This window comes from Anarhichas minor, unplaced genomic scaffold, assembly GCF_050575085.1.
Source record: "Anarhichas minor isolate MPS153535 unplaced genomic scaffold, ASM5057508v1 ptg000004l, whole genome shotgun sequence".
NCBI lineage: Eukaryota > Metazoa > Chordata > Actinopteri > Perciformes > Anarhichadidae > Anarhichas > Anarhichas minor.
The window spans coordinates 2,460,292-2,476,078 of NW_027466450.1; the positions used below are offsets into that span (position 1 = coordinate 2,460,292).

Here is a 15,787-nt window from a genome sequence, read left to right on the forward strand (position 1 = left end):
CATTTAACCATGTGGAAATACTTTCCAGGATTTAATTAAGTTAATTCAAAGAGTTATTTTTTGACTTTATTTTATCTGAAGCTGGTGGAAGAGGAAGAGCTATTTTGACTACTTCTTATAGTTGGGTAGTTTATTACCAAATCATTATTATACAAGCTCATGTTTATAACCTATATAGAATCCCAATTTTCAAAGCAACTAGTAGGCTAAAGCTACTTTGGGGTATATCTTTCGATGCTAACTTGTGAAACAGTCTTTTACTTGCAAGATATCTGTCTACGTTGCCTTATTCAGAATCAGAATCAGAATCAGAATCAGAATCGGCTTTATTGGCCATGTATGCGTGCGCATACATGGAATTTGACTCCGGTTACACATTACTCTCATCGTACATACACACATATGAAATATATACAATAAACAAGAGAAATATAAGAAAAACAAGGACATTTAACAGCTATATACAATATAAGTATAAATATATCCCAAACAAAAGTGTGTATGTATATATATATATATATATAATACAATAGTGCAAACAGAGGTAGTGCAATATTACTTATTTATTGTTCATGAGAGTGACGGCCAGTGGAAAGAAGCTGTTCCTGTGTCTGGTGGTTTTGGCGTACAGAGCCCTGTAGCGCCTACCAGAGGGGAGGAGTTGGAACAGCTTGTGTCCAGGGTGTGAAGGGTCTGCAGTGATCTTTCCTGCCCGTTTCCTGACTCTGGAGGTGAACAAGTCCAGGATGGAGGGCAGGCTGGAACCAATGATCCTCTCTGCAGACCTGACAATCCGTTGTAGTCTGTTTCTGTCCTGTTTGGTGGCCGATCCAAACCACACAGTGATAGAGGAGCAGAGAACAGACTGGATGATGGCTGAGTAGAACAGGATCAGCAGCTCCTGAGGTAGGTTGAACTTCCTGAGCTGGCGCAGGAAGTACAACCTCTGCTGTGCCTTTTTCCGGATGGTGTCGATGTTGGGAGCCCACTTCAGGTCCCGGGAGACTGTGGATCCCAGAAACCTGAAGGTCTCCACAGCGGATACAGTGTTGTTATTCATTTAGCGCATGCTCTTATTCCTTAAGAACAATGCAGTTAATGTCCACTTTATTGGGTGAATTTTGACTTTATGAATTCAGATTTAATAAGAAGAATAATTAGAGGTGTATCAGTTTCTGGATGTGGTCTTTGGCGGCCAACGTGATCAATGCTGCATTCTTTTTTCATGCTACCACATATGTCACACACTTGAGAGAGCTGAGTGGACTCTGAAAGCACCAGGGCTCTGTAAAATCATACAACTTGTCTGGTTCAGAGACAGGGTCACTAATGTTTCTACAGCTGACTGGGAAGTCGCTTTTCCTGAATGGATTTTACATTTCAAATCATCAGATTGATTTATGGCCTTTCTGATCTGAACGACACGAACTTGCCACACGATGGCGCTGTCCTCTCATGTGCTGCAACCAGGGTTCACCAACAAGGATTTGGACAAGTCCTGGACTGACGGTTTTCTCTAGCTTTGCTGTTTTTTGAATTTTTTGAATTTATCCCAGTGCGGGGAACGATGTAGCCTATTTTTAATTTTACACGTGCCGATAATCAGATTCTCTCACCTCGAGAATGACTTGACTTGACCTGGCTAAAATTGTAACTCCTATTTTTACTCAAGGATTAAATGTATTTCGACAACCAGTCTCCACCATGTGCCTGCCATCAAAGACAATTCGAGGTTAAACGTGCAAATCTGACAAAAATACTAGATTTAAAGTGCAATATTTTTAAACAAGCGTATTAAAGCACAAACTCACGAATCCGCCTTTCTTGCTTTCTTTCATAATATGCTGCATATAGGCTATTCTGTTGTTTTGTGTTTATTTGCTTAGCTCTTCAAGTTAACTCAAACTGTATTATACCACCAGGGATAATTTGGCTGCAGCCAGGATTACAAACATTCATCATAAAAAACATTAATCACATAATGCAACAGTCTGGACATGTCGCAGGGACACAGTACAAGTGCAAGATCACGTGAAATGAAGAGTGCAAACAACTGAATGCCAAAGAACCTGCATAAGCCCTGTATAAGCAAATTCAGAAGCCCTTTGCGCAATCACTGTAAGAAAAGTGAATTTATCCATCCGTGGACACGTTAAGCACATGCCCACAGTCTCCATCCCTTTATGGTTTGACAAGGGAAAAAAAGTTGTCATGTCAGTCGGTTAAAACTCATTGTTGCCTGTCCAGCCAATCATAGTTTTTGACGACACAAAAGAGGCTAAAGTTGGAGTATAAAAAGGTGTGCGCTAATAAAGTATGATGCCTATCAGAGTGCGACATTAATCCAAACCCAGTCCAGTCGCGCAATAGGTCCAGCACAAACCAAGGGATCTTTTTAAACCAAACTGCACACCTTAGAGACAATGCATCTGCCTCAGACTGTGCTGTATCTTAGCTTGCTGATTGCTTTGGGTCCAGTAGTTTTGAGCGACCAAGAGACGCACCAGCAGCCCTCCGTCACCAGCCCAGAGGACACGGAGCAGTGCGCTACCTGCGAGGTCCGGCAGCAGATTAAAACCATGCGATTAAACGCGATCAAATCTCAGATTTTGAGCAAACTGCGGATGAAAGAAGCTCCTAATATCAGCCGAGATATTGTGAAGCAGCTCCTGCCCAAAGCGCCGCCGCTGCAGCAGCTTCTCGACCAGTACGACGTGCTGGGAGATGACAACAAGGATGTGGTTATGGAGGCGGACGATGAGCATGCCATCACGGAGACAATAATGATGATGGCCACTGCACGTAAGTCTTTATTTTGCTTTGTTTTTCGCATTATGACAAGGACGTGGTCAGACGTCTCCAAAATAGTTTTTTTTTACGCACGGGACAGAGCGCACGAAATACGCTATCAATAGTATTTGTTTTGACAACACGTACATTTACCAGGTTTTTATATAGGACATGTGGATATACCAGCAGTACCAATATTTAAAACTGCAAAAAAAATAGGTCAGGGGAGTTTGGAAGACAGCGTGCGCGGTCATTACGCGCACAGACTGTAGGCTTTTCTAAACTTTATTAGCCCACTTTCAGAGTTCAAACGGCGTGTCAGAGATGTTTCTTTACACCAGTTTATTTCTTTATGTGAATTTCAACTGCACATGGTCATTAACCCCTTTCTCTCTCTCTCTTGTGTGTCTCCAGCCGAGTCCATCGTCCAAGCGGACGGGGAACCAACGTGCTGCTTTTTCTCTTTTACTCAAAAGTTTCAACCCAATCGCATAGTCCGGGCTCAGCTCTGGGTGAATCTGCGCCCGTCGGACGAGGCGACCACAGTGTTCCTGCAAATATCCCGCCTGATGCCGGTCACAGACGGGAGCAGGCGCATACGCATCCGCTCCCTGAAGATCGACGTGAATGCCGGGGTCAGCTCTTGGCAAAGTATAGACGTCAAACAAGTGTTGGCTGTGTGGCTGCAGCAGCCGGAGACCAACTGGGGCATCGAGATTAACGCCTTCGATTCGAGGGGAAATGACTTGGCCGTGACCTCCGCAGAGCCCGGAGAGGACGGACTGGTGAGATGAACCACTATTTTACATTTAACTGGAACCTTATGATAAAGTTTTGTATACAAGTGATCGCTAGCAGTTTGTCTCATCCGTTAAAGTGAATAGTGTTGGCGGCATGGGGGCAGAGCTGTTTACTGCTACAGCAGCTTAATTAGCCCATTGTATCTGTCCTAATCAATATGATGATTATTATTACAATAAATGGACCATCCTGCATGAAACAAAAATAATTTCTAAAAGTCCAGTGCATTTTGGTTTCTCTGTTGTGCCATTCCGGAGGTTTTAACTTTGGGCTGTGCAGAGAGGCTTTGCAGAGTCAGCAGGTGGTTAAACATTCATGCATTTCACTGCTGGAAGAGGGAATCAAGATTTAAGACTTTTGAAAGCTGTTAATCAACACAGACTCCATGCAGGCGCACACCTGCATTTGGACAAATGCCCAGTCCACAATAACCTCAAATCTTATCGCTTGATTACATAAAAGTCACCTGCCCCACATTCCTTAAAGTATTCTGTATGACTGTGCAAATCAGAGTAATTGCCGGCACACACACACACACACACACACACACACACTGCTGCTATCAATGACAAACACTTATCGTACGGCTCAACTACTGGCACGGGCTCTCAGGCAATTAGAATACCTAGACGGCTGTGGTTAACCAACCGTCAGATGATTTAATTTCTTTAAAACTCAAAGTTTCATAATATTATCGGGCCATGTTTGAGAACCAGCTGCCAAAGGGTCGAGGGCACCAGATTAAAAGATGCAGGAAGAATGCTGTCATCCGCCTCCTTTTGCAAACCAGCTATTTTCAAAGTATTCACACGCGCTTTGTCGTTGCAGCAACCGTTCATGGAGGTGAAGATCTCAGAGGGCCCCAGGCGTGCCAGGAGAGACTCGGGCCTGGACTGTGACGAGAACTCTCTAGAGTCCCGGTGCTGCCGTTACCCGCTCACTGTGGACTTTGAAGACTTTGGCTGGGACTGGATTATTGCTCCAAAGCGCTACAAGGCCAACTATTGCTCCGGGGAGTGTGAGTACATGCACTTGCAGAAGTATCCGCACACCCACCTGGTGAACAAGGCCAACCCCAGAGGGAGCGCCGGCCCCTGCTGCACTCCCACCAAGATGTCGCCCATCAACATGCTCTACTTTAACCGAAAAGAGCAGATCATCTACGGCAAGATCCCTTCCATGGTGGTGGACCGCTGTGGATGCTCTTGAGTTGGGACGGGGAGACCGTGGCGAGAGGCAGAGGGGAGGCCGGAAGGGCTGTGGCTTCATCCGTCCTCCAACTTCAAACTTTTTAACACAACCAGTCCACCAGTTCCAATGCTTTCCTGCAGAACACGGTGCAGTAGAACCAGAGTAGAGGCCACAAACAGCCCGACCTTCCCGCAGGGCAGCGCTATCACAACCCGGCATAGCTCTTACTTTTCTTTCCTCCAGTGAAATCTTAGCCATAGAGGCTTGAAGTCAGATGGATGCAGAAACATACACATACTCACACACATGCCGGACCGTGGAGGGAATGTAGACAGAAATGATCAAAGTTATCCAAAAACTGTTTTTCCCCCTGTATCTGTGTTCTGTGCTGTCCATTTATACACACATGCCGACAGATTATACTCGTACGCCGTCTACTCCACTCCACTTCACTTGTAGCCAACATAAAAGCTATTACACTTTTTTGCTAAGATATGTGTTTGTGATAATCATTTTTCAAGTTATGTTGTCAGAGTGAAACCAGGAATCCTCATGGACGTTTTGAAAGGGCTTGGAAAAACACAACTGGAGACTCATAAGAGTGATATTTCTCACTGGCAGAACGTGTTTTAGTTCACATAGGGTCATAGAAGTCGATTAAAAAAGATGAAAACTGGTCGCGCGGCAAACCCTTAATCACTCCCATATTAGTTGAACTGCATCACTATCTTGAAAAATCGAACGCAATCCTAAACAGAGGTGATGACGTTGTGGTTGGACACTCCTGAGATCCTATTGACACAAAACTTTCCATCAGGGTGAAGTACCACTTTAGGTCCTGACATGTTTTCATGTACTCTACCATACATACATGCAGCAACATACCCGACCGAGGAGCACTCTTGCTCAGACATAATCTTCACTATCCAACAAAACAGCCTGACCCTGGACCCTGCCCGATACACTTGAATTATTCTGATTGTACATTCACATGACTGGACAGAAGGACTTGAACTGAAGGCACAGTGAATGCAGCCTACAAATGAAAAAAAAAAAAAAAATGTGTTTAAGACAGAGAAAATGGATTGTCGAGATTGTATGAATGTTGAGATCACTCTGTCGACAAACAACAGTTTGCACTATGGCACACCAATAGAAGGAATTGGTTGCTACAAAAGTTGTAAAAACTGATTTTGATATGTTTGCTAATTTGTATTGTATACATATGCCATTGTTTCCATGAGGAGTTGCCTTTCTAAACCACCTGTTGGTAAATGTATAAAACCACAACCTAGCAAGATGTACTGCAGCAACTCTATATACTTGTTTTAACAAATAAAGTTTCTAGCTTGTTTGTTGAGTTTTGTTTCTTTGAGTATTTTGTATTCTGACAGCATGTCCTACCAACTGCACTTCACAAAGCAAGTATGCTCATTTCCTATAAAATCTGATTCTATACTGTTGCATTTAAGCTACATTTAGTTGCGATTCAGATTCATGTAAATTCCTGGAATACGTGGGGGACACAATGTCTTCTTGCATTCAATTTCCCAAATCAAACATAATATGAAATTACCCCCTGCAACCATAAAACAGTGTCGGTGGCTTCAGAGATGACTTAGTGTCATTCTGCTGACTCAGATCATGTCCGAGCTTGATGTTTCAGTATGAGTAACACCGCCATGACCTGAACCTGAACATATTAGCACCATTTCACACTTCAGCAGCTGAGAATCTTTATGCCTTCAACAAATGGTGTAAACTGATTACGTGTGAGTGCGTGCACTGGGTGCATTGGGGTGTGTGTGTGTGTGTGTGTGTGTGTGTGTGTGTGTGTGTGTGTGTGTGTGTGTGTGTGTGTGCATGGGGAAAAGTAATGACAACACGCACACCGTCTACCTGACTACACTTGCACAATCCCATCACCATAAGCCTGTTTTATTGTGAGCGTAATTCAGCCCAATTTCCCTGACTTAGCTTCTTTTTTCTTTCTTTTTTCTTCCAATGAAGGGATGTTGAAAGTATTGCTGTCTAATGAGAGGATGTGAACTCTGGTGCGCTCTGACAGCATGACCTATCCGACTGACGGCCTCATTGAGGCTTGACTTCCGCCCAGTAGAGGGCGAATTGAGCACTGCCCCCGAGAGCCACTTCCTTTCCTGCTGAGAGCTGGAAAGCTGCCATGACGATCGGCAGCAGCAGTGAGCAGACGGGCAGAGTGGATCCACAGAACTTCTTCTCCCTGGGGGGAAGGATTTTAGATTCTATTTGCTGGTGGGGATGTCTGAAAAGATCTGTAAACAAGAGAACACTCAACAACACTTAACAAGAGATAAGTTAAGGTAAAATACCAAATTATAATTTGAGCTTTATAAATTATTGCTGATTCAAAAGCACAGGGCAGTACTGTGATATTTTCATCTGCAGTTCGACATGGGCATGCACCTTTTATGAATCTAATATTCTTCAACAGTTTCCAACTCTTTATTTTCACATTGTTACTAATAAAGCGTGTATTGAGACTTGAGAAAATATGTATGAGTATGAAAATACCATTGCTCCCAGGTCCCATGTATATTTTCATTTTATTTATTTAACCTTTATTTAACCAGGTGAGTCCCATTGAGATTAAAAATCTCTTTTTCAAGGGAGACCTGGCCAAGACAGGCAGCAACATAAGAAAACACATAGTTACAGACAGAAAACACAAAACAAGACAAGTTAAAATAAACTAAAAGGTAAGAGACAGTGACGTAACTGAGTTAATTTAAAAAACATTGACATTTTTGGGAACCTGCCTCTATTTCTTTCATTTTAGATTTAAAAGCAGTAAGTGGTATCAGTATAAATGTCTGTTCAACTGGTTTTCATAGATTTCTGCTGCAAAGTTTCAACTTTACACATCTTTGTGTCTTCACATTTAAATGGTACAGCTGTGTATCAACCCCCAGTTTGAGGCATTTCTGCCTCTTCAGATCGTAAACATGAAAGGTATAGCTGGAAATTAGAAGAGCTAGAATCAAACAAGTATGACCGTAGTGAGCATCTCAGCATCGTACTTTTCACTTCAGCTAAAAGGTACAGCCGTAAACAGCTTGCGCCAGTATGAGCGGCTCTGATTCCTGTTTATCATGCTCAGGTGCATCATTTCATCCAGTTCTGTCCTGCACTAATTGCTGCCGTCTGCTTGTTTCAAGCGTCTTTGCGAACGGGAGCTGGGAAACTTTTTCACTGAGCGTCGCTACATCTGTCAAGAGTCAGACCCTGGAGGACTGCATCCGCCAGCGACATTCCACCTCTGACAGGTGAGGAAGTGAGAGTGAGAGAACGGGAAGAAGGATGTTGGAGGGGTAAAGGAGAAGTCCAAGGCAGCTGGAGACCCCGTTATTGGACAGGATTCCTGTTGTCATTAAATGGTGCGTGATATAACTGCTTAATAAGGTTTAATAATAATATGAAAACAGGCTTTGGTTATTGAATACTAAGAAACAAAACCTTGGCACCTTTTGAACACAAAGTTGATTTGAAGTCAAAGAAATCATATTTTCCTATTTACCGTTTGAGTATTCTGGTCCCAGTTTTGTTTTTATTTTTGCATCTTTTTGGAATTCTGGTGCTCAAAGCTTTAAAAATATACATTCAAAACAACTCTTTCCAGAAAAAGGGGAATACACAAAACTTACTGTCAACATGTTTCTTCAGTCGATCACAGAGTAATTTGACTTTATCCCCTGGGAAATATGGATATCTGTCCCAAACGTCACGGCAATCCACCCAACGGTCGACTAGTCATTTGACCGCAAACATAATATGTCAGACTCATAGTGGTGCTAGATGAAAAGCCAGGGCATCACCAAAGACACCAGTATTCATCCTCTGTCAAACAAGAATGTTTCATGGCAGTCCGTATTATCTCATTGAGTTTGGACCACACTGACCGGCCTTGCTATCTAACGCATGTTAATCTACACATTTGTGTGAGTAAGCAGAACACAAGAGACGCGGTGCCCAGAGTTTATTTTAGGACGGTCTAATAGGTCTCTAGAGAAGGTCAATGTGCGCAGGTCAAGACGCAAACAGATGGTTGCAGCTATTCCAGAGAGCTTTCACTACGAGGCCTTTCCAGGAATGTGCGATGTATGGATGGAGAGGAGTTGAACTTGACTCTAGAGATCATGGTCAAAGGACCAGAATAGAAAACTTAGCTGGGTGAAGAGAGGAGAAAAGTGAAGGACAAAGTTGCTGCAGTGTACTTGTTCTCCAGGAGTTATCAACTGAGCCGTTGAGAGTCTGTTGGGATGCGGTTATCCATTACAGTGGACCTGAAAGTCCATTTTAAAAACATTTTAATAAACATTGTACCTATGACCTGCTCAGAGACTAAAACAATAAAGCTTTTCCTCACCATGTTTCCATTATTCCATAGAAGCCATCATAGATATAATGAGTTGGCTTTAAAGAGCAACATCTGTATAGGCCTACAGATTTCCCCCACATCTGGATAAAGGAGGGGATACCCTGACCTGGCCGTGGTGCAGGGCCATGGACAACCGGTTGGGAGAGAAAAGGGGCTTGCCAGGTGCATCCCAAAACATTTGGAGCCTTTAACAGATGTGCAAATCATCTGGAGAAGTGTTGCTGACAGATCGCTCTGCGGCAGAGATCGTCCTCGACAACAACATGGTTCAAGACTGACGACAGATCAAGAGACTGAAGCAAACGTGTCTGCAAGGTTGGATGACATCATGAATTATAACTAATTATAAGGAATAATGCACTGAAATACTTGTATTGCACCCCCCCCCCAACAGGAACAAAACTCAATAACTTAAGCTTCTCAAATGGTGATATATGGCATCCTCTGAAACCCGCGGGATCGCAGCTATTAGTGTCTTTCAGCAGCTGTAGCGGGCTGTGATAGTAGTGTGTCAGGAAAAATAACGCGACAAATTCTGGCGAAGGAGATGTGAATGAAATGGGTTTTATACACACGTCTCCCCCTCTACAGACGTGCCCATTCTATTATAATCCCATGAATTTTGGGGCGAGAAAAAAAACATGCGGTCTATTCTATGCAGTATAAATGTGTTATTTTAGGTGTATTTCAATATTTCTAAACTAAACAGTCTTGGAATTAGTTGATATATGTATGACTGGAAAGCAGAGACTCTTGTGGCTCCAATGAGCCCAATTGTATTCATGTGTGATGATGTTAGTCATTAGTAGCCATTTCATTGTTTAAAACTAGACATCACTCTATAAAATGACCTGTTGTGACCTCTTGGATAATCACAGCTTCATATATCTTTATATAACCACAAACTAAAGGTCTTTGTCTTAATGTGGTATTTTGGAGGGATTTCTGATAATTAAAAAAAAAAAAAAAAAATCAACTCTAGAGTGGTAAAATATTGTTAAATTTAGTACCAAATCTGTGTAACAAATCGTTTTAACCCAGAAATTGCTGCAGCACTTAAAGAGACATAATAGAGCATGAGAATGACCATCATAATGTTCTAAGACCATGTACACTTTCACAATTTATTTTGATGAATTAATGATTTTTTCTTTCTGATTCATGACTAGAACATACACTAGACTTGGCATACACTGCTGAGATGCATCTGCATCTCATACTAATCTTCAGGTTCTCAGCTTTTAGATGATGTATACCACCTCTATGTGACATATACTGTTGACTTGCTATTTCCCCCTAAAGATCCCCCTTAAAAAACATGTCTGTGTGGGTTTCTAAGGGTTAACGGATAACGGATGGGGCATTCTTCAATAATATCAATTTGATCATGTTTTTTTCCTCTCCTTTCAATCATTATCTTTCATCTTCACCCTCGTTGATTATGGGCTGGTCAGTGACCCGACATGTTTCTGTAATGGGGGTTTGAGGTTTTAAAGATATTATGTAGAACTTATATAAAATAAAACAAGAATCCTTTTTGCTCCAAAATTACATTTTTCCCCACTACCAGGCTTGTAACATCATTACATTATAGACTATTCAGAGATATCGTTCATCCAGAATTAAAGTTTGAGAAACAACCATTTGAACCAACACCAGATTTTCCCCCATGTGTTACAAGGGGAGGTACAATCAAGTTCAAGTTTGTTAAAAACAGTTTTATGTGGCAACTTAGAGAAAATTTGAATTAATGTTTTGTTTTGGAATTGCACACAGTACTGGGAGTCCAATGTCCAATCTAACTGAAACAACGTGCCACTGGTAAGCCACTTTATGTTATGAAGGCATGATGTTCAAGATGCACATTGTAATCATGTAGCCAACCAGCAGAGGATGATCACCTCAAGCCAGACTGACAGGTTGTTTGTGAAGATCCCTCTTGGGTCTACGGAAAGCAATGAAAAGCAATAAAATCAACCAGTCTGGGACACGATAAGGGCCAGATGGCCAGCTGCTGAATGCTAGCTGTCTTCACTTCTCGAGTGATTTATCCTTTCCGTCTGCACTCCGCTTGCTTTTTCACTTAGGGATGAGGAATCACCATTCCTACCTCGAGACTGACAGTCACCTCTGGGAAACTATCATATGATTAATGACTTTATAAAGCTACTGGACGTTTGGAGACAGGACAAATTTGGTGTTCACTCCAGATATGTTTACAAAATTCCTCAATGTCAGTGTTTGTTTGCGAGGAGGGGTTAAGTGACGAGCAAAAAATGTGGCCCAAAGCCATCCAAGGTCCAAGGCAGCAAAGCATCGCATCTCTGGGGATGGAGGGTTGACAGTGATGAAGAATAGATGTTCCTCCAAGGAGACTAAGGTGGGGGCAGGTCATGGAAACCTCCTGTCTCTCGATAATATGCCTATGCTCTTAACACAGACGGATGTAGAGTAGTATCAGGTATGTGTCAAGAGGCCGGGATAAGTTTTGACATCTCAGTAATAACATTTGTACATTTTTACAGATTACTGCGCACAATTGATTTTACAAGGAGCTCAGTCGAGTGACGTCCACGCGTCAAGCAAGACTTTCAAGAATTACGCCTCTGTGTATATATCCAGGAGACTGTCTGAGCACAGGCTTGACATTTATTGATATGAAGGGAAACCCAACTTTCAAAAAGGTTTCAGAATGTTAACGGCATATTTATTTGAAAAATAAACAGTGTTTATTTCTAGGTTTGATTCTGTCAAAGCCTGAAAACATCACATGATCTACAGGCTTGCAGCTGAAGCAGATATTCCTTGAAAGCAGATTTTCATGGAGCATAGCAGCCTTGACCTATTTGCCCCGTGAATTTCTGTAAATGTACTTTGCTCTTTTCTTTAATGACCTAAAATGTATCCTTCCAAGTAACATGTCTTGGAACAGAACTTCAAAAGTTGCTGTGGGAATCGTTGACAAGTGATTAAAAATTAAAAGCAGTAGACTTGATGGCCCCACTGTGGATGCCCTTGACCCATGAAATTGAATGTGGTGTGGCTGTAAATTCTCCAACAGTTGAGAACCTGTGGCTTTTTAACACCCATCACATTAGTGTGTGCCTGAAGCCCATAAAAAGAACTAAGTGGCTCTTCTGTGGTTGGCAGAAAAGTGCACAGTCACAGCACGGCACCACCACCAATTACCAGCTGAAAAACACAAACTTAGATGCAGCAAAGATTTTATAGTTGGTCCCATATGGACCATGGTGTGGTTAACTTCTGGGAAAGTTTGGTGTTGATGTGTGTTGGGTTTTGGTGACGGATTAAAACCTCTTTGTTTGCGTCTGATTTAAAGATTCTTTCTTGTCTTTTTATGTTTCTGAAACACGTTTTAAAAGCCTCGTCAGTCATTAGGATAACAATAATTCAAATGTCTACATCTAGCGTGATGGGGTCACTTGCAGTGACGAACAATCAGACAATAATCCCCCATCTCTGGTCTATGCAGCATTTTAGCCTGTTTTTGCTTATAGTTTTTGTTTGAAGGCTCACACTGTTAGTGTGTCCAGTCCCACTACTGTGTTACCAGGAGGCAGACATTTTTAGCATATGCTTTGAAAAACAAACTGCACATGGATTATAGGATTTCCTGTGATCCTAAATTATTACATCCCTGGAATATAACACCACTGATTTCACATCATAAATTAAAGGTCCTCTATATATTCTTTTACTATGTGATAATATTTGTAGTAGAACATTTCCTCTTTAAAATAGTCTATCTTTGGAAAATACGATGCCAAACAGTCAGATCGTTTGATCTGGGTTTTTTTAGGCATATCTTGTTATTGGTTTTAATAAGTCCAAATGCGTGTATGAAGGTATCTAGGCCACCGTCATCAAACAATATGCGTGAGGACAGGGACACTGGAAGTTAGTCAGTTGGTGGTGCTCAGACAAAGTCTATAAAATGACTTTTTTTTGTATTAGTTTGAATGACCAACAACATTTTGCTCCCATTTTAGAACGTTTTACACACGCGCTAATGGTTGAAGAAATACAGCGTTCTATTTTTATATGAATTAACAAACGGACAACTTTAAATTTGAAATATTATAGGAATACTTCAGGCAGCAGTGTGTCTCTGTGATCCTCTCTCTCTCTCTCTCTCTTCTGCGACTACACGTTGCTACAAAAGTGACACTATTCTTCAGAGTATATCGGCTACAATATAGTATAGAATTTAACACTCATAATATATACCGTGGCTAAGTGGAGAGCAGGGCCGTCCTTCGACCAGAGGATCGGCGATTCGATCCCCGGCTCCGCTAGTCGCATGTCGATGTGTCCTTGAGCAAGAGACTTAACCCCAAAATGTGCTCCCGTAGCTGTGCCTACGGTGCATGAATGTGATAGAATCTGAATTGTAAGTCGCTTCGGATAAAAGCGTCTGCTAAATGACTTTAATGTAATATAGTTTAGAGAATATTATAGATCCAAGATGAAGCAGACAGAGGAGCAGGGCCGAGAGAAGAAAAAGTATTATAGATTTAGATTTGCTGAGTAAACGTTTTTGTCTTGCAGTCACAGCCCCCTGCGAGTAGTGAATGCTGCAGCCCCCTCAGCACCCCTTCTTCCTGCGTCCCTGTGCGCACATGTTGGCAACTGAAGTGGCGTTTTCCACCAGCCATCCAGACAAGTTAACAAGCTTTAAAAATGTAATTCGGAGAGGATCACCACCAGAGCAACAGGTGTTTCAGTTTCACTAATGAGTTAACTGGTGATTCTCAGCTGAATGGGTCCATGATTGCTCGTAGTAACTTACGTAGTAAAGATTGGCATAGATAGAAACTGAAATTGATTGAAGGCTTTTATGTTCTGACACCTTCATGTTCTGTTTGTGTTTTCAACAGCTGCCATCGCCACGAGCAACCACTGACACATTTGGGAGAGTCATTATTCAACATTATTTTATAAACCGAAACGCTGACAGCTTCTATGGCTGCAAGTTATTAATCATACCACTGGACTGAACAAAACACACAGATCTGGAAAGTCAATTTGTTTTGGTTGTATTTACAATCTTTGGTGGTTAATGCACTTGCATAGCTTCCCAAGCTATTGCGCTGCACCATACGTCCGTTGCCAAACTGTGTGCGCACACAAATGTACGTCATCATTGTATACAAACTGTAAAAGGGTCTTTAGGTAAAGTTACACACAGTTTACAAAGACTATTATTTGGCAAAAAAGCTGAACGGGCTCTTTGTGTTGTAATAGATTAACGCAGGGACGACGAATATTTGTAGGCCAACCCCGGACGTTAGCACCACGCTGGTTCCCTCTACATAAAAGCCAATGGGATTTTTACACTGGATTTTGGATTATTGCAGAAAATAAGCTCTGTCTCAAACAAAGGTGTATGATACTGACACATCTTGTTCAGCAACTTTACCTCTATCGCCATCGGGTCCAACACTTAATGTACACTTGCAACACCAGGGGTTATCATGCTAATAAATCACAATAGGGATCATGGTAAACAAGAATATTAGCATTGCCATTGTAAGCATGCTAGCATAGTGGCATTAGCAGCTGGCAAAGCTGTGTCAGTTCGGATTTAAGTGCAAGTCAATTATTGCCATTAAAAAACCCTTAACATAAACGCTAGCAGCAGAATATGAACACATTTATAAAGTATGTTCTGTTGATGATCTCTATGATTCAATTTAAAGGCGCTCAACTCAAGCATTAGACAGACGTCGCTTTAAACAGAGATGCATTGGTTAAAGACCAGAGTACGCTTGATATGAAGTAGTTCGTTCAAAGATTTGTCCGACCATGTCTGAAGGCCAAAGTGTGGCTATGGCTGTTCTGAACGGCCGCACTAGGACAAAGGGTGAAAGCCTGCTGTCATAGGGGCAATACATGATCACAGTTTACTTGTTGATGTTTCAAAATGTTAAAAAAACAATTGGATACGTCTGTGAACGTTAAAAACGTGTGTGTGTGTGTGTGTGTGTACGCGTGCGTATGTTCAGACCTTGTGTGGAGATCTAGTCTTTGCATAGCCAGACCTATCTCCACAGCGCTGTGCCAATGGCATCCGCTGAGTCTTCTGACGATCCGACAAGCACCTCAGTTGAGACAAGTCTCTTCGTGGGCATTTTCAGCAATATAAAAATAAAAGCTAATATGAAAGGTATGGTCTGGTTATAAATTACTTTTGAACACGCCCTAAAGATGTATGTTTTTAATCTATAAACTATATTCTTTTCTCATTTGATTGAAATTCTCTCCATCTAGTTTCACGTTTCTAAACAGAAACAGGTGTTGCTTGCGCCCATTGCTGGGCAAGGTACTCTACGCGACTACTTCTCAGAGCCGTTCCAAAAATAGAGCGGTAAAGGGGTTAAATTTAGTACACATCGTATTTTGGATTTGATGACTCTGTGCACTATTACCTCAGGGTTGTGAGTGGTGTACAGTTCCCCGGGCTGCTGATTACAACTTGAGAAGCAGTAGCTCTGCACATTAGGGCAGTAATCGGAGAACAAATATCTATCTAAGATGACGCTGTATGTGAAATGAGTATTCTTGTAT

At 41.9% G+C, this 15,787-nt stretch overlaps 1 protein-coding gene across 2 annotated transcripts; it reads left to right on the top strand.

Moving 5' to 3' along the window:
• Positions 1-2,423: 2,423 nt before the first annotated feature.
• Positions 2,424-4,800, top strand: mstnb (myostatin b). Of its 2 annotated transcripts, XM_076102926.1 has the most exons (4): positions 2,424-2,516; positions 2,571-2,802; positions 3,205-3,575; positions 4,420-4,800. In XM_076102926.1, the coding sequence occupies exons 1-4, from the start codon at positions 2,424-2,426 to the stop codon at positions 4,798-4,800; spliced, it is 1,077 nt and encodes a 358-aa protein (XP_075959041.1). The 2 variants fall into 2 exon arrangements, with proteins under 2 accessions (XP_075959041.1, XP_075959033.1); XM_076102918.1 differs by having other exon boundaries at positions 2,424-2,802.
• The last annotated feature ends 10,987 nt before the right edge of the window (positions 4,801-15,787 follow it).

Coding starts and splice junctions, on each gene's coding strand:
- mstnb (XM_076102918.1), top strand. CDS start 2,424: ATGCATCTGCCTCAGACTGTGCTGTATCTTAGCTTGCTGATTGCTTTG. Junction 2,803..3,204: donor AATGATGATGGCCACTGCAC/GTAAGTCTTTAT, acceptor GTGTGTCTCCAG/CCGAGTCCATCGTCCAAGCG. Junction 3,576..4,419: donor AGCCCGGAGAGGACGGACTG/GTGAGATGAACC, acceptor TTGTCGTTGCAG/CAACCGTTCATGGAGGTGAA.